At 37.6% G+C, this 17733-nt stretch overlaps 1 protein-coding gene and 1 long non-coding RNA gene across 2 annotated transcripts in view; one reads left to right on the top strand and one right to left on the bottom strand.

Moving 5' to 3' along the window:
* The window catches only part of LOC144377751 (uncharacterized), a 13839-nt gene extending 10694 nt beyond the window's left edge, over positions 1 to 3145 (top strand). The window contains exon 3 of the long non-coding RNA XR_013438798.1: positions 266 to 3145. This is a non-coding gene — a long non-coding RNA (uncharacterized LOC144377751). The remainder of the gene's footprint in view (positions 1 to 265) is intronic.
* Gatm (glycine amidinotransferase) lies at positions 2706 to 17733 on the bottom strand. Its single transcript, XM_005316525.5, has 9 exons — positions 17563 to 17733; positions 15576 to 15794; positions 9524 to 9719; positions 8444 to 8634; positions 7054 to 7191; positions 6750 to 6914; positions 6321 to 6384; positions 5751 to 5867; positions 2706 to 3760 (listed from the first exon to the last, which is right to left on the bottom strand). The coding sequence occupies exons 1-9, from the start codon at positions 17629 to 17631 to the stop codon at positions 3648 to 3650; spliced, it is 1272 nt and encodes a 423-aa protein (XP_005316582.1). The 5' UTR covers positions 17632 to 17733; the 3' UTR covers positions 2706 to 3647.

Below are 17733 nucleotides of genomic sequence, written 5' to 3'. Positions count from 1 at the left end.
AGACAAGTTCCAAATTCTGCTATTATATTCCTTTTGAAAGACACTTAACATTCTTGCTATTGAACATTTATGTAGCAGCCCCAATAGCCAAAGACATTAAGACTTGAAATATCCAGCATAAGATGGGTGATATCAGAGAAGAATCTCCAACAAGGAGAATAATGTCCAAAGAATTTCAATTCTAAAATGGAAATGGTATATACTAAGAGTTTCCAAGGGAGATGAATTCACTGTATTTATATGCAAATGGCCTCTTTCCCCCCAGGACTGACTATAGAGTCTCCAGGAAGACTTGCTTGCTGTTATTGATGGCCTCTCCTTTCCACCTCTTACCCGAGGATGGCTGGCAATCAGTTTGGTTCACATATTGTGGCTCCAGATTTAAGGACCATTTCTCAGTCTGGAAAACAGCTGCCCTAATCTAGCATGTGGCAAAAATCCTCATGGAAGAAGATAGGAATGAGTCAGCCTGATGGACTGAATTACCAGCTGTGTTCCTGGCAATGATAAAATTGAACAAATTAAAACCCACATGGCATAAAATTTGGTCTATAATGATTCTAAGGGCCACTGACAATAAAGTTGGCCTAGCAAATGTGCAATAGAAAACTGGACAATAAAAGGGACCTTTTTTCTGTCTTTGTGAATGACACTGCCTTTGGAAAATTGCTATGGAAATTCTAAAGGCAACTCAAAGTAGGGCATGATGATGCTTAAGGAATAAAAACTATGCCAGGGTTGGAGGTGACTGGAGTTAACAAGTGGATGCCCTTGCTTGACCTTAATCCTTGAAATAAGTGGACACAGGGGAAACTCAAGCCATGCATTTATAGATTAACTGGCCCCTGCTTGTGCTGAAGTTCATAATACAAATCAACTTTGCCAACAGAAAGGCAGCATTTGCAGTTCTCTTGGAGAAACATTCCCAGGGGAAAATTTCTATCATATACCTGGCAAGTAAATTACATCATCCCTTCATCTACTATTTGGGGAGATTTGAATACTGTTAGGACACACTCTAGGTTTGGCTTTATACTCAATGACTAACCCCAATGTTGCTAATACTATCAAAGGACTGCAACAATGCTAGGCACAGTGGTTCCTGCCTGTAATCCCAGAGACTTGGCAGCCTGAGGCAAGAGGATCACAAATTGAAGGCCAGTTTAAGCAATTTAGCAAGATCCTCAGCAACTTAGGGCCTGTTTATAAAAAATGAATGAATGAATGAATAAAGGGCTGGGTATGTAGCTCAGTGATAGAGCCCTCCCCCCCAGGTTCAATCTCCAGTACCCATCCCCCACACCAAAAACATACTAAATGGTGGAAGTATGGGCCAGGAACTGTTAAACTTTGGGACAGTGTTTGGGACTAGGATTGAAAGTCAGACACCATCAGTTTGGACATGACTACCACAAAGAGCTGTCATATTTTAATGGTTAGATCTCACTCATCCTCATCCTTGTACCACCAACATTTGCCATGTAAAACAGAGTGGGGTAAAAGGATGCTCCCCCACTCTACCTCTTTGGTCAGTATGCCAAGTACTCAGATGATTACAGTGATGTTTTAAATTTTAGAAATAAATTTGCAACCTAAATTGGTTACATATCAGGTCTTCATTTTTTCAGTCATGGGTTCAATAATAGCAAGTATTTCTGAGGCACTGGATTGTAAACTAACGTGTCTGCCTTTATGTTGCTTAGAGTCTAGTTTGAGAGATGGAAAAACAACACTGGAACAACAACAACAACAAAAGGCCTTGATTATGGATGGCAATATAGGGGTTGTTTTGAGCATGATTATTTTCTAGGCCTGGGACCCTCCCCACCCCACACACACAGGGTGGCACTGGAGTTATATGGTAACTGATATAGTAAGTTCCTGAAGAGAGAAAGATTAGGATCAAACGAGGGTCATGTAGGTTAGACTTGGTCAGAAGATTTATCTCTTTTTCTGCAGCAGTGAAAAAAGTGTCCCTTTTAGTGGGTTTGGTAGTATAAGCAAATGATGACATGAAGGCCTGACTTCCCTATAGAAGCTTAGCTGATAAAGGCCAGGAAAGACAGAGCCTTCCTTAACCAGAGTGTACAAATGTACATAAATCTCTAGGGGACTGAGGCAGAAGCTGAGAGAACTGATGCCTGATGATCTCTATTTTTTTCAGTGAAAAAAATGAAAGAACATGATCAGCTAAGGAAACGGTGAAAGTTTGGAATAGCTACTGAGGGGAATACAGAGGTATATAGCAGAAATGCCAAATACAACTTAGGCCTGGGGACATACACCCCCTCAATGTGCCAACTGCACAGACTTCCCAAGAGAAATTCATTCCATGTGTAAGATTAACATGTGTTTCTGTAATGGATTAAAAAAAGGACAACAGGATACAAAGGGATTAAAGGAGTCAGCAAGGGAATGGCTGAAATATGTGACTCCAACTACACATCTTATGCAGATTTTTGATGAATGGAAATATTGAGCAACTCCAAAATAGAGACTTTCCTTTCTGGGGCCTAGGATTAGTCCTTTATGCTCATCAGATATTTTTGAATGAGTGAAATGATAAACTAAAATATGATCTTCTTAAACATTTCTGAATACAAGTATTAGGTTTAAATTGGGGAGGAATATGTTGATTATTTCAGAGATATGTTCCTATAATTTGCTTCATTAAAATAATGAGACTGATGCCAAACTGTAACAAATACAATCAGAAACACAAAAGTTTATTAGAATAAAAATATTCTTACAGTATTGAACGTTAAAATTACTTCACATCACATGTAGGTTTTACCTCCATTAGTTTTTTTAAAATGCTTTTATACTCTAAGCTTTAAATAATTTGCATATCTGTAAACAAATTCTTATATTACCAAAGATGCAAAGTATCTAATAGATATTAAACACTGAAACTGAGGGATGGGCAATGATAGCTATATGCTATTGCACTAAATGTTTCTGTAAAGTTTTTTGGAAGAAAGGAAAAGATTAAAATAATTCACTTGAAATGAGGTAAGTTGCATGACAAAGATTTTAGTAGCACATATCACAGATGTTGAGATGAGGGTATTAAAAACATTCATGGAAAATTCACTTTGATGTCTGCATAGTTGAGGTTATTTTTTTTAAACAAAATTTTTTAAAACTAGTCAATTTTTTAATAGAAAAGAAATAATTATCCAGTTCTACTTAGGATCTAGGTATGTTCTATGTCTTTCATTTAGAAAAAAGAAGTGATAAAAACATTCACAAGTCTACCAAAAAGGAAAAAAAAAATTAAGATTAGGACCAACATTTCAAGCTGCCTTTTGGAAAGAAAATTAAAAACAGAGGTAGATGGTTAAATATTAGTGGCCAAGTTACTCAAGTGACTAATTTTTGTCTTGGTACACATTCACCAATGTTTTACACTTGAAGCCAAATAGGAGAATAAAATAAAACTTTAGGAGAAGAAAGTTATACATAGCAGAAGTTACCATCCTTATGTCAAAGAAAAGGAATAAAAGTAAACCAGGCTTGAGACCCCTGTTAAGGATATGATTGTTTAAAGCACTACAGTTCATGCACTCTGTAAAGCGGGAAAAGAACCTTGCCCCTAAGCTTCTTAGGTGGATCTGAGGCCATACCACATGCCCCATCAGGCCTGCTCAGTCAAAGTAGGACTGAAGAGTGCCGCGGCGCCGGACATCACAGGTCCAGCAGTGGAAGCCTCCTCCCAGGGAGTTGGCATGACGAATGTTCACCTTGATGGTACTGATACCTGCATGGGAGAGAAAGACGAGGTCAGTTAGATGCACTCACATGATTCTCCTTTGGAAAGTGAACCTGAAGAATCTGGAGGAATCCTGCGGCTCTCATCCTTGAGGCTGGCCCAACCCAGAATGATCTTTTCTCTTTCAATTTTATGTTCACCAACTATATTTCATCTCCTCTATTCCACTGCTAATATAAGATCATTATCAAAAGGTCAACAGAGACTGAAGTTTTGCTCTATTAACTGTTCACAAATCAATAGACTGGATGAGCCGAAATACCTACCAAATGTTAAAAAATGATCAAGTACCGAAATTTCAAGGCCTTTTAGAAGGCCTCACTTTGTCAGACTGTTTCTAATTTGGCCAGGTTAACTTAGTAGGAAAAGCATACTTTAGCCAACCTGAAAAGTTGACTGCAGTCACATCTAAGGAGAGTTTATCTGATATGGATTAACTTTGCCATTCCACCTTAAGGAAACAATTAAACAGAGCTGACAGTTTAATACCTGAGTTTATTTGTTATATAGGTACCTAATCAGACTACTGGTTTAATCTGGTGCCACCTGTAATGACATGGATACAATGTGAATGGTGTACTTAAAAAAAACTGTATTTAGGAAGAATCTTTTATGTTAGACATAGTAGGGTTTTTAAAAGACTGTCTACTTTCCTCCCTCATTATTTTGAAGGGGCAGATAAGCCAGAGAATTGCTACAGGGTCCACTGGTATAATCAGGAAGAGAAAGGAGGCTTGAGTTGTCTGGACTCTTCTGAGAAAATGAGACTGCACAAGGCTTTGAAGAATAATAGCAGGATTTGGGTAGGGGTAAGAAGTGGGTGTGGGATAAGGAGTGGGCTTTTAAACATGAGCAAGTTTCCTGATAGGATGACCTGTCTTTCTTATTCAGATGGCTATAGCCATGCTCATCCTGAATTAGAGGGAATTCAGTTGCTTGATAGAAATTTGCATTAAGAAGTTCTCTGTGTCTAAATAGACTTTATTTTTTTTCTAAATAGAATTTAAGTACTAAAAGTAAAATTATAAATCAGATATTTCATATTTTATACTATCTTAAGTTTAGAAACAACAAAATATAAATAGACAAAGAAACTGAACGTGAGCAAATTTTTTAAATAAAATTAGCGTTCAAATCATTAGATTCTGTTCAATCTACAACTGATAGGCCAATCTTTTAAAATGGACACTAACTACATCAAGGAAGGATGTATTAAAGGGGCAAATAATTTCTGCTGAGTAGAATACCTCAAATATAAAACAAAAAATTTTTAAATGATTCAATTTCAACAAGTAAACTGCCTAGACATTATTTACTTGACATGCAGGATACATCAAGTATGATAAGAGGAATACATCTATATTCTATATAATAACTCAGATGAAGATTCTTTCCTTAATATTTTTCTCAATAGTTTTAGAATCATTGATCTAAATTTAGAATATCAGGATTATCAAACTCTCCTTGAATAAAAACCAATCCTGCTCTTTAGCTCAAAGCTGAATGATATATGGACACCTTCTGCTGCAGTTCAACACTTTGTTAACTGCTTGCAGAACACACAAGTCACTTTCTGTATGTGTACCCTTGAAAGCCCTTTAATGTATGTGATGACAATTAAACTACTTTTAAAGTTTCCTCAAAATTTCTTATTTGGGGAAGTGCTGATGGATCCATATGCTCATCTGCAAAAGGGTAGCTGGTTCTCCACACAGGGGCACCGGGACACTGGCTGAATCATAGAAGATTGGTAAACTTATTGCTAAGGAGGTGTTTGGGGGCTCTGGATACATCTCCAACCTTTCGAGGCTGTACTTATTGAAAACAAAAATATTGGCTTTTACAAAATAATAACATGGTACTTCTAAAAGGGAAAGCAATTGAATTAGATAAACCATGCATAGGAACTTGTTGGTCATTTCTTCAGTACATTGAACACTTTCACATATGATGGCTTGTTGCACTATTTGTTACCTACCCAGCTTCTCAAACATCTTTTGAATTGGGACTTCATTGGCATCCACCATAACACGTTTCTCATCTAGCATTAAGACATTCATGGAAAGCCATTTGGATGACATCCAGAGTGGGTGATCTGAAAAGGGGCAAATAATAAATTTTAAAATGTCATTTTTGTTTAAAGTAAGGAATTACAAGTGATGGAGATTAGAGTGACAGCTAAATGCTTTTGGTAATTCACTTTTCATGTGAAAACTTACTTTAATCATCTTAAAACAATTTATCTATAAACCTTATAAATCAATCCATACTCATCACACATTTGGACTTCATCCTGTTTTCTTATAAGAAGTCATAACTTGCTTTATGTGATGGTGTTTTATTCTGTCTTCTCGCTTTCACTCTCTGTGGAAGGAAAACCTGCAAACACGAGTCCCAGCCTGGTTTTAGCACTCATAGTCACCACTTCACTCCTTACTGGGGAAACGTTTTCTCTTATTGGCTAAAATTTGGGCTGCTCTCTATAGATAAATGATTCCTGTTACTGAAGTATTCATTTTAGTTTCTAAGTATATAAAAGTTAACGTACCATCTGGGATGACCGGTTTTGGAGGAGTAACTATGGTCCATCCTGCTTTCTTGAAAAGATCAATCTGCAAGACCAAAATAATCCCAAGAGGCTTACTCCCATGTTTATTATTCTTATTCTTGGTCTCTGATAGCCCTCATCATTAATATCTTTTTGGCAAGTTATCACACTAATACACACAAACTTAATACTTTGTTAATATAGACAGCTAAAGTCAAAGTCTGATGATAATACTAATTATCACAGCAATAATATGTATTTCTGATCATTGGACATCTTGTAATAAACACACCACAAGCAATCCAATGTTTGATCATAATATGCTTGAATATTGCTGAGTTTGTCACTTAGAAACATTAGGAACCTTGGTGGTAATTACTTTGGTTGCCAGGCTCTATTGCTTTTCCAGTGCCATAAGAACTCTCTTACCTGGTGACATGGCCGGTCAGGGTTGGAAAGCACAAGACCAGGCCCAATGATATTGAAGGTGGCATCAATATGCATTGGATTGGGGTCTTTAAAGGAAATGATATGTACTCTGTATTCTGGGGCAAGATGCCTACGCATCCATTCAATGCCCAAGTAGTTTGTAACCTGAAAATAAAAGGAATACATATAATCTGTAAATATTTGGTTCTATGTTTATAAAACTAAACATATGGAAGAAGAAAATATTTTACATTAGAAAAAACACAGTAATAAAGTATGAAATTTCAGAGGCAACTTTTATAACCTGGCTTCTCTGTACAAATATATCTCTTCCAGCACGAATGAAATCAGCAGCATCAAAGCACGGCTCAAACTCAGTCGTCACAAATTTTCCCTGAGCAGCCAATTTGTGTCTGTCTTCCACAGAATGGATGGGATAATTCTAACAGGAATAAGAATGAACACACACAATGTATTGGTTTCATAAGGAACTTAGAAGGTTATACATTACTAAAAACATTAGTTCAACATCATCCTTCTCAAAGTACTACTCCTCAGTTCCAGACTAAAACAGGCAAAGGAAAGATGTAGGTCCATGTTAAACACCAAAACAACAAATCCACCACCACCATCACCACCACAATAAAAAATCCTATGCATTACAGTAATTACCTGATACTTAGAAAGGAGTGGTTCAGAGTAGTAATTGATTCTGAAAATATTTCATGACCCGTACTGAAGTTACATAGCTATCTGTAGCACTGCAAGTCAACAGGATGAAGTCACTCTGTTTTTCTTAGAAAAGGAATTTGGTTCTGAGCCTACTCACACCATCATATGAGATGTTGTGCTTCCCCTGCCAAATTTGAGTATGGTGGAATTAATTTATTATTTCTGTCTTTAAACTCCTGGAAGAAATTTTTATTTTTAAAGATTCCCTATAAATGATTAACTAGTAAGAGACACACAATCATCTCTCAATATCTGTGGATGCTCAAGTCCCTTATATAAAATGCAGTTATTTGCCTATAACCTATGAATATCTTCTTATATACCTTTTCATCATCTCTAGATTACTTATAATACCTAATGTAATAGGTAAATATAGGTAAATAGTTGTGCTGTACTGTTTTGGGAATAATGTCAAGAAAAAATGTATATACGTGTTCATCGTAGACACAATTTTTAAAAACTGGTTTTGATTTGTAGTTGGTTGAATCCACAGATGCAGAATCTGCAGATAGGAAAGGCTAACTGTGTATTTCATTTTATTTTGAATCTGGCTTATAGACCCAGTTCTTTTTCTAGAAGGAAAGACTTCAGCTTAGTGACTTTTCTGGCTCCACTAATTAATAGCAGTATAACCTCATGCCAAGTTTTCCTCCTCGTGATAAAATGATACTACTTCCTCCTACATTTGTTATGAAGAATAAACATGATTGAGGAAGTAAATTAAGAGCTAATCCCAGAATCCAATACAAGATAAACAACAAATAAATGTGAGTTATTATTAGTAGTATTATTATCATAAGATTATTTACTCTTATTTTCATCATAACACAATCACTTTTTAAAAATTAGGCAAAAATTAGGTTCTCAGTTTCTGAAATGCACAATATATATCAGATATCAGAGAACCTCTTGTGGATTATTTAGAAAAGTTATTAAGAAAATAGTCTATAAATAGGACTCACCTGGTCATAAAGCTCATCAGCCATTGTGGGCTTAGGAGCTGTTGTCCACTTGGCACCCCGATGAAAGTAGTCTTTGATAATTGACCTATATGCTCGGTACTCAAAAAAGCGAGCACGCCATGCCATGGGTGCCTCTATAATCTCATTTCCCACCACTATCAGGATGTCTCGAGGCATCGCACTGTATAAACCTGTCAGACCAAAAAGTTCCATAAAAAAATAAAAGTTCTGTATTACCACCTCAGAAATACACATTTCCAGAACAGAAAAGTCTATATAATATGATGCAATCTTTTTTAAAAAAGAAATTATTAAAAACCCTGTTTATGTGTATATGCAAATAATTATGTAAAAATGGAAAAAATAAAATGATACATATTAGAATGCTAACATGAATTCCGACTAGGAGCAAGGAAGCTAAGCAAAAAAGGAAAAAAAAATGAAGCAATAAAATGGCTGTTTAAAGAGATCTTGAATTACCAGGCCCGTTCCATTTGTAGGTCCTTTCTTGCTATGCAGAAACAGAGTTCTCAAAGGACTATCAGTATCATGAAATAAAGATTGGGCCAAAGATCATTTTGGAACTAGAAATTATGGAACTCAAGCACAAGAACACTTGGACAGAAAAGACAATTAAAAGGAAAATGGGACTGTTTCTATTATCCTTTTAATATCTGTTATTAAGGAAAATTAAACAGAATTCACTGTTCTTTTGTAAGAAGATGACTATAAAGTTTAGGAAAAACTATTCAGAACAATCAGAAGAAAGTATTACTTTTTCTACTATCCTGTCCTCCAGATCTAACTCAAAAGCCAATTCCAGAGGACTTCCTAACCATTCAGCACCTGGTCATGTGTTTTTCTTTACTCTCCTAGCACAGCCTTGCCAGCAGTAGGCACAAGATTTACAATCGAGTTTAGAATGTGAATATCTTAATCATAACTAACTAAACAAAACTTTTCCTAAATATCTATAAATTTTTGAGGGATTGATAGAACAAAGAAGTATCCAAGAAATTCTCAGAGCTTTCTCCCCACATAGTTATGAAAGAAATTAAAAAATCAAGGAGCTACACTTACCCGTAGACTCAAAATCAGGAGTTTTATAATTAAATGACCAGTCAATGGGATCAGGCCTTCTCACTGTCACACCTTCCATTTTTAAAATATTGCACATTTCTTCAATTTCAGCAACAGCCTTTTTCAAATGATCTTTGGGAAAAAAATGGCCTCCATACTTCTGGTAAAATGACCAGTACTTTTCATATGTGTTGGCCTAGAAGCAGAAGAAAGTAAATGAAATAATTATCGGAGAAAAACACACTTCATGGTAGGTTAATGGGTGGTGAACAATTCTGTAAAATGTAATCAAATTAAGACTAGAACCATGTTTTATACACTGTTGATCCCCAGCATGAAGCACACTGGCAGACACTCAATATTTGTTGAATGAAGAGTTCTATCTTGATATTTGAGGCCTTTGGATCCTTCGGCCTCAGATCTCATGCCCAATCACTCACAGCATGTCTGCCCCCAGACAAGCTTGGAATCTTCTTGGCTATACTTCACAGACAAAATAGAACTTAAGCACTCCTATCAGCCTCAAAGAAAATAAACTAGACAACAACTAAACCAGCATGAGAAAATAAAAGAACCACTGAGCCACATCCCCAGCCTTTTTTATTTTGCATTTTGAGACAGGGTCTTGCTAAGTTGCTTAGGGCCTTACTAAGGTGCTGAGGCTGGCTTTGAACTTGCAATCCTTCTACCTCAGCCTCCCAAGCTGCTGGGATTACAGGCATGTACCACCACGCCTGGCAGAATTCACACATTTTTAACATATAGAAAGTTTTCAGAATTTATATGCAAAAATTTTACAAGTCTAGAAAGATTCTGTATTTAGACCGTTTTGCATAACCAAGTTCTCCATATAAAGATATATGCTGGGACATGCATATGATGCATCTCACAATTTATCAAGATAGATGAATCAGGTCTCCAATCAGAGAATCCAGTCTCTAAGAAAAAGGCTCAGGTCTTCATTAAAAATTGGGCAAATCCACATAAATCTATATATTTTTAGTTGAAAACATGTTCAAGGCAGTTATTTTTAAAATGTTTTTCTTTATCACTAATTAACTCCCCAACTACCAGGACTGATCATGACCAATATGAAGGTTTCCATCATAAATCAAACACTTGCAGATAGTAGTTACTAGAAAGAAAAGGGCAAAACTGGAAAATGTGTGAAAGAGTGTGTCTACTTTATCCAGATGGGCTCTTAATTGGTACTCCTGACACCCCTACCCAAGAGCCAGAGCAGGTACTTATATGTTCATTTCACATGTAAGGGAAGAGGCTCAAGGAGATCACTTGCTCATTTACTACCTGGACAAGCAGACCTAGAACTCCAGGGTTGATTCTCACAGTATTCTGGAAAGAGTAAGGGGCTTGACTATGCTCTATTAGTTTGAACATTTTTAATTTGATGAATAAAATCTTTTTTGGGGTGGGGGGTTATTAGGGGTTGAAGTCAGAGGTGCTTTATGAGTAAGTCACCTCCTCAGCCCTTTTTTATTATTTTTTTTGAGATATGGTCTCATTAAGTTGTATGGGACCTTATTAAATTGCTAAGGCTGGCCTTGAACTTGTAATCCTCCTGCCTTAGCATCCCGAGAAGTGTACAAAAATGTTTAAAACTGAAATTGCTTACGATAGTTCATATCATTCCCATAAAGGCTACAAGTCTGGATTTTTAATGTCAAAGACATATTTTTTCTAGGTTTGTATCTATACTTCCATTTTTTACTTCTCTTTGATAAATATCAAATACATGAATGCAGACTTGCCGCTTTTTAGTTCAGTATTTAGGTTCACATCAGTTTGTCCGGAACCTAGCCTGAAGGAAAAGGAAAAGCTGAAAAACTGATCTTTAGAAATATGAAAAATGCCAGTGAAGCTTAAAAAGGGGGTTGGTAAACTAAGGTCCACAGGCCAAAACTGGCCCACTTCTTGTTTTATAAATAAAGTTTTATGGGAATACAGGCATATTCATTTGTTTGCAAACTGCCTATGGCTGCTTTGGCATTACAATAAGATGGGAAAGTTGAGTGTTCGTAACACAGACCTAAGTTCTGCAAAGCCTGAATTATTTATTATCTGGCCCTATACAGAAAAAGTTTGCTGACCCCTGTTGAGATCATTAACTAGTTCTTTTACTTTGGGACATATAGAGTCAAATAGCAGGCTCAATTTCTGACCCACAAAAACTATTATCTCAACTATTAAATATTTGAATATTTTTAAGGTCAGTCCATTCTTTGAAAAACGAAACAAAAGCATTCCAGCATTTTACCCCTAGGAATTTTTGCAGCAGCAACCAGAAAGAGAAGATAATAATGACTCTTTTTATATTCCTGGTACTACTTGTCTATTCGCCATGTCCTCCTTCTCATGCCAGGCACATCTCCTACAATCCACTAAGGACAAGAAGCCTTTGAAAATTTAACACTGAGCTACAGCAGGCACACAGTTATGTTGTCTTGCCAGACTCATTCCAAAGTGTCTTGCGTGACTATTTCTGCAGAGTAAAGCTTGCCTTGATAAATATTTAAACTTTCCTGGGAGAAAAAAGTTACTTGAACAAGTGTGAGTCTGTAAAGCTTATAATCTGGCAAAGGTTGGACAAAGTGCACATGATTAGGGCAAATTACATTTTCCAAAAGATAGTTGAACATTGCTTACACTTGCTTTACAACCCTGCTAAATGAGTTAGCAATCATTTACCAAGTGTCTGCAAGTAATGAACACTATATTAGATGCATAGCGTATGATCTTTTCAACAATCTCTTGCAACGATGTGGCTACATTCCTGGAAACTTTATAGCCCTCTAGAGCCTAAAATTCTTTTTATTGGGGTTTGCCAAATGATTTTTTTTTAAATACTGTCTTTGGAATGCAAAGAAATATCAATAGAAACTTACTTTCTATTGAAAGTAAAAACTCATATTAACCTTAATTAATCTAAGAGTTTGTAAAAGGTCCTCTATCAAAGGATTTATTTAAAATAAAATAGACAAAAGCAAACCCGTAAGCAAGTATTTACTGTTTTGCAGAATAAAAAAAACACTTAGCTTTCAAAAAGTGGCTTCCTGACAACTATATTCCCTACTGCTTTCCTTAAAATTTCTTTAGTATGTATATCTTCCAACATATCTTACACTCTAATTGCCTATTTTATTTTACTACATTATTTTATCTTATTGTTCTCTAGCTGATTAATATACCTGTGGTCATTTTTTTCTGCTTTCTAGGGGCCATGCATATGTTTGATTTACTTTCTGCTCTTTTAGGACCTAGCTTAGCTTGTCAAATAAAACACAAATAACCAGAAAAATGAATTAAGTCAATACTACTCATGCTACTAATATGTACAACCATTCCATCCTTGATGTGCTTTTGTAATTGGCAAATTGGATCCATACAACTATAATGAGTTGTAGTTTTGACCTTTAAAATACTTGATATGTATCCTTTTATCTTCAAATTTAATCCTGTTAGGCAATTAGCAAACCTGTTAATATGTTCATTTTACTAGTGCCCTGAAACTTATGGATTCTGCACAAGGTCAAATAGCTGATTAGCCAAATCTAGCTATCAAGCTTTTATTAAATACCTAATTGAAGCCAAGTTGTCTGACTTTTGCATGGTATACTTTTTATAAACCCATGAAGCTACAAAGTCTAAAGTCATAAATCAAGTGACAACTCTAAATAATGTCTAAGAATTCTAATTCCAGGGCTGGGAATATGGCTCAGTGATAAAGCGCTCACCTAGAATGCATGAGGCACTGGGTTTGATCCTCAGCACTACGTAAAAATAAAGATATTGTGTCCACCTAAAACTAAAAACCAAATTTTTAAAAACAGAATTCTAATTCCATAAGATCACATGATATCAAAGTCAATAATTTTAGCCACGTACAGTGGTGCATACCACTGTCTGAAAATAAAAATAAAAATGGCTGAGGATTTAGCTCAGGGGTAAAGTGCTTCTGGGTTCAATCCCTAGCACAAACCAAAAAATTTTAAGACAAGTAAAAATATAACTATTGAGGGCTGGGGTTGTGGCTCAGTGGTAGAGTGCTCATCTAGCACATGTGAGGCCCTGGGTTTGATCCTTAGTGCCACATAAAAATAAATGAAATAAAGGTATTGTGTCCATCTACAACTAAAAAAAAAGTTTTTAAAAATATATAACTATTGTCTGAATTTGAACTTTAATTTCACCCAATTAAAATGATTGAGGGGGCTGGGGTTGTGGCTCAGTGGTAGAGCACCTGCCTAGTACATGTGAGGCACTGGGTTTGATTCTCAGCATCACAAAAAAATACATAAATAAAGGTATTGTGTCCATCTACAACTTTAAAAAAATGGTTAGGGGAGGAGGCAACCTCTTTTCAAGAAAAGACTTTAAAAGACCGTGCTTTTTTAGAATATGTAAATTTATCTGTTCAAATTTCAAAATGTCAGAACAATCAGAAGAAAGTATTACTTTTTCTACTGCCCTGTCCTCCAGATCTAACTCAAAAGCCAATTCCAGAGGACTTCCTAACCATTCAGCACCTGGTCATGTGTTTTTCTTTACTCTCCTAGCACAGCCTTGCCAGCAGTAGGCACAAGATACTTAGTATTTATTTCTTTGTGACAACTTATTTCACCAAGTAGTTAGACAGTTCTTCTGTGTTAATTTCTCTAGAACCCTGTTACATGGTAGGCAATATTTCTGTTGATGACAGTACTGTTTCAAACTTTCTTCCTCAATCTACATTACAGATATAAAATATTCAGGAAGAACTTAAGTAAATTTAAGACATATTTGTAATCCATTATTAGTGGGAGCTTAAGCTTCTTATATGATGGGGAAGGTACTCCCTAAGATAAGGGACCCTTATGTAGTGTACCATCTAAATATGAGTCTTTGGGGTCCCTGGTCATAAAAACATACAGATAAAAAATACTAGGCATTTTAAAAAAAGAGAAATATGCCTTGTTGCCAGGAAAGTTCTGGAAGACTTTGGGAAAGGTATCATTGGAGCTAGCTGTAGGTTTAATTTACATACAAGAGGGTGTAGGAAAATAAGTGGGAGAGTTGAGTGGGAGAAAAGGCATGGGGCTTGTTAAGGATTATATATTTTTCTTACAAAGTCTGTTGAAAACCAGGGTGGAATATTAGAGGAGAAAGCAACTTACACAGGAATGAATATATGCTAACCTGCCATACTAGCTCATCTCTAACATGAGCCAATGATTGAAATGGGGAGTCCTGAAACTGCAGCCAGAACCAGCCTGAATACAGTGAGGACATTTCCTAAGCAATGGGAGGGCTATCAAAGTAAGGGGCAGGATGAGTAATATGATCAAATTTGGGTTTTAAAAAAAGTCACTCTGATAGTAGCTGGAATATGGTCTGTGGAGTAAAGTGAATGGCAGAGACAAGTTAGGAGTTAACTGCAATAGTCTAGGAGCAGATGAGCCTGACTTAAGACAGAGGCAGGGTATGGAGACAAGATTCATTTTTGACAAAAGACTTGTTAGATCTTGGAGAATGGATGTGAAGAATGTGACTAAAGGAGAAATTGAAGATGACCACGTGGTGTTTTGACTGAACAGGAACACCTAAAATTAAAAGGAACAAATGAAACAGGATGACTGGCAACTGAACTCTACATGTGCCAAGTTTGAGGTTCTGTGACAAAGAATACTTTAGGTTTAAAGTATTGATCTAGACAGAGTACAATCTATAGCACAGTAGAGAAAGGCCCTGAAGCTGTCGGAATGGCTAAGAGAAGGGAACCAAAAGTGAAATTCTGTTCAACATTTTAGACTGTGTTACATTGTGAGAATCAGTGAAAGAACTTATATTCCCAGAAAGGAGTCTCAGGATCCTGGCAAAGTTTCAAGAAGAAAGGAATTGGTATAAATAGTGTCAAATACCATAGAAGTGTCAAAAGCAAGATCATTTAAAATGAACCCCTGCTAAAGTGAAAGCAGTTCCAGAGGATGACAGCAGAGCCCAGGCAGCAGCAGGTGAGGAAAGAACCCACTTCCACACACACAAAAGTTCTGTTTACCTTCACTTCCACCGTGAATGGTGGGACACAGGCATTTTCTGCTCTGCCCACTATCACTTCCTCTAAGGGGTCCCATTCGTTGTAAGAGGAGACAGGACAGTCCTTGGGCAAAGGATCTGTGGCCTTGTCATCAGCTGCACAGGAGTTCCGGGAGGAAACTGTAGCTGCCTGGGTGCTCTGGAAAGTTCGCTGCACCCATCCTGTGAAGGTTCTTCCAAGCTTTCAAAAACAACAACAAAAAGTTTATCATGTAGCCTCATTCCATATTAGGAGGTAGGAGGAAGTGGAGATGGGGTGAGGAGTGAAAACCCAGCATAACACAGCCAGACATTTAAAATCCTATAGGAGAACATAAACCAGATGTTAACAGTTCATAGGCACTGGGTATTATTGAATTAAATCAATACTACTCATGCTACTAATACGTACAACCATTCCATCCTTGATGTGCTTTTGTAATTGGCAAATTGGATCCATACAACTATAATGAGTTGTAGTTTTGACCTTTAAAATACTTGACATGTATCCTTTTACCTTCAAATTTAATCCTGTTAGTTAATTAGCAAACCTCTTAATATGTTCATTTTATGGATCCTGCACAAGGTCAAATAGCTGATTAACCAAACCTAGTTATCAAGCTTTTATCAAATACCTAATTCAAGCCAAGTCGTCTGACTTTTGCATGGTATACTTTCTACAAACCTGTGAAGGATTACAGGTTATTTTTCACCTTCTTGTATATTCATATATTCTCTTTTTATCTATTATGTTAATTGCTGTAACTTTTAAAAATCCCCCAGAAGAGATTTTGTTCCCAGTGACCATACTCCCCCACTTATTTCAGAACAGGTTTTTGCAGTCCATCCTTATCCAGCTTTCAGCAACTCTTCTGCAGGTGAAGGGTCACGTTCTTCCCAAAAAGTTGTCCCATACCTCCCTGCCAAGTTCAGCTGTAGGCAGGAGCCTCCTTTCCCCCTCAGTACCAAAGGTTACCAATATTAATATTAGGCTTACTTCTTTTTTCCCCAAATAACAATGTGCAAGCATTTGTAAAGGATCCCATCTTTCAGAACAATCAGCTTCAAATCATTTTTTTTTCCATCTCTGACATGCAATTCACATTCTTAGCACTTCAGTTTTGAAAGTGACCAGCTGCCATCTGCACTGTTCTACAGATGGTCCACAGTACCCTAGCCAAGATAAGGATTAACCCAGGCACAAATTAAACTAGAAAGATCTAAGAATTAAAAAAAAAAACTTTTAAAAATGAAGGATCTATAAATCTAAAGCAGGAAGAGTCCCTCTTCCACTACGCAAACCCTAGGCTCCTAAATCTCTCTCCTCTTTTTAAAAAGGAAGGAGGGCAGTAGGGGTGCAGAGATGGAGATTAAAGCAAGACGGAGAGCGTCAGCTGTTTCCAGTTGCTAGAGGGTGGCTGATAGCCCGGAAGGACCGCGGAGCTATTCCTATCTGAGAGGCAAGAGAGGGTTTGTGCTGACATCCCAGGAAATCAGAGGAAAGGGACGGGGTAGAAAGTCTGGAGACAGGATGAATTCATTCCAACTCCTTTTAAGACTCCGGACAAGCTGTTTGCTTGCTCTCAGCTCTCAGTTCCGATTCCCACTTGGCCTCTTCTCCCCATCCATCCACCTCATACGCATTTTCCCGAAACTCCCCGATCTCTATGTCTATGCAAGGCTCTGGACCTCAACAATGCCACCCTTTTACTAAGGAGTCCCTAGTTCCCAACCCTCGCCTCGGCTCGAAGCTCGACGGAGCAAACTAAGGTCTGTCTGAGGAAGGTGGTGCCCCCTGCGCTGCGGCAGCCAAGCTTCCAAGAAGGAACAGAAGGGACTTTGGCATGCAATTCAGAGTGTGGAAAGCTAGAAAAGGCGGCGGCTGGGGGAGAGAGCGGGGCCTCCGGTCCGCGCCGAACCCAGCGAGGGGGAGACAGGCGGTCGCCAGACCAGGCGGGCGGTGCACGCACCCGAGACCCGATGTAGTGCACCGCTTCGGCTCCGCGGCTCCCGCCGCGCAGACACCGCACCCGCAGCATCGCCCCGGCCGATCTGGTCCTCGAGCGGAATGTTCCCGGCGCTCGGCAGCCTGAGCCTGAGCCTCCCGAGAGCGCGCCTGGAGCGGGATGTGCGGGCGCGCG

The sequence above is a fragment of the Ictidomys tridecemlineatus genome, chromosome 5 (genome assembly GCF_052094955.1).
Source record: "Ictidomys tridecemlineatus isolate mIctTri1 chromosome 5, mIctTri1.hap1, whole genome shotgun sequence".
Lineage (NCBI taxonomy): Eukaryota > Metazoa > Chordata > Mammalia > Rodentia > Sciuridae > Ictidomys > Ictidomys tridecemlineatus.
Note: the sequence above shows the minus strand (reverse complement) of the source record. Positions and strands in the feature narration are given on the sequence as shown.

Coding starts and splice junctions, on each gene's coding strand:
- Gatm (XM_005316525.5), bottom strand. CDS start 17,631: ATGCTGCGGGTGCGGTGTCTGCGCGGCGGGAGCCGCGGAGCCGAAGCG. Junction 9,720..15,575: donor CATTCACGGTGGAAGTGAAG/GTAAACAGAACT, acceptor TTCTGCTTCTAG/GCCAACACATATGAAAAGTA. Junction 7,192..8,443: donor CTGATGAGCTTTATGACCAG/GTGAGTCCTATT, acceptor TATTCCTGTTAG/AATTATCCCATCCATTCTGT.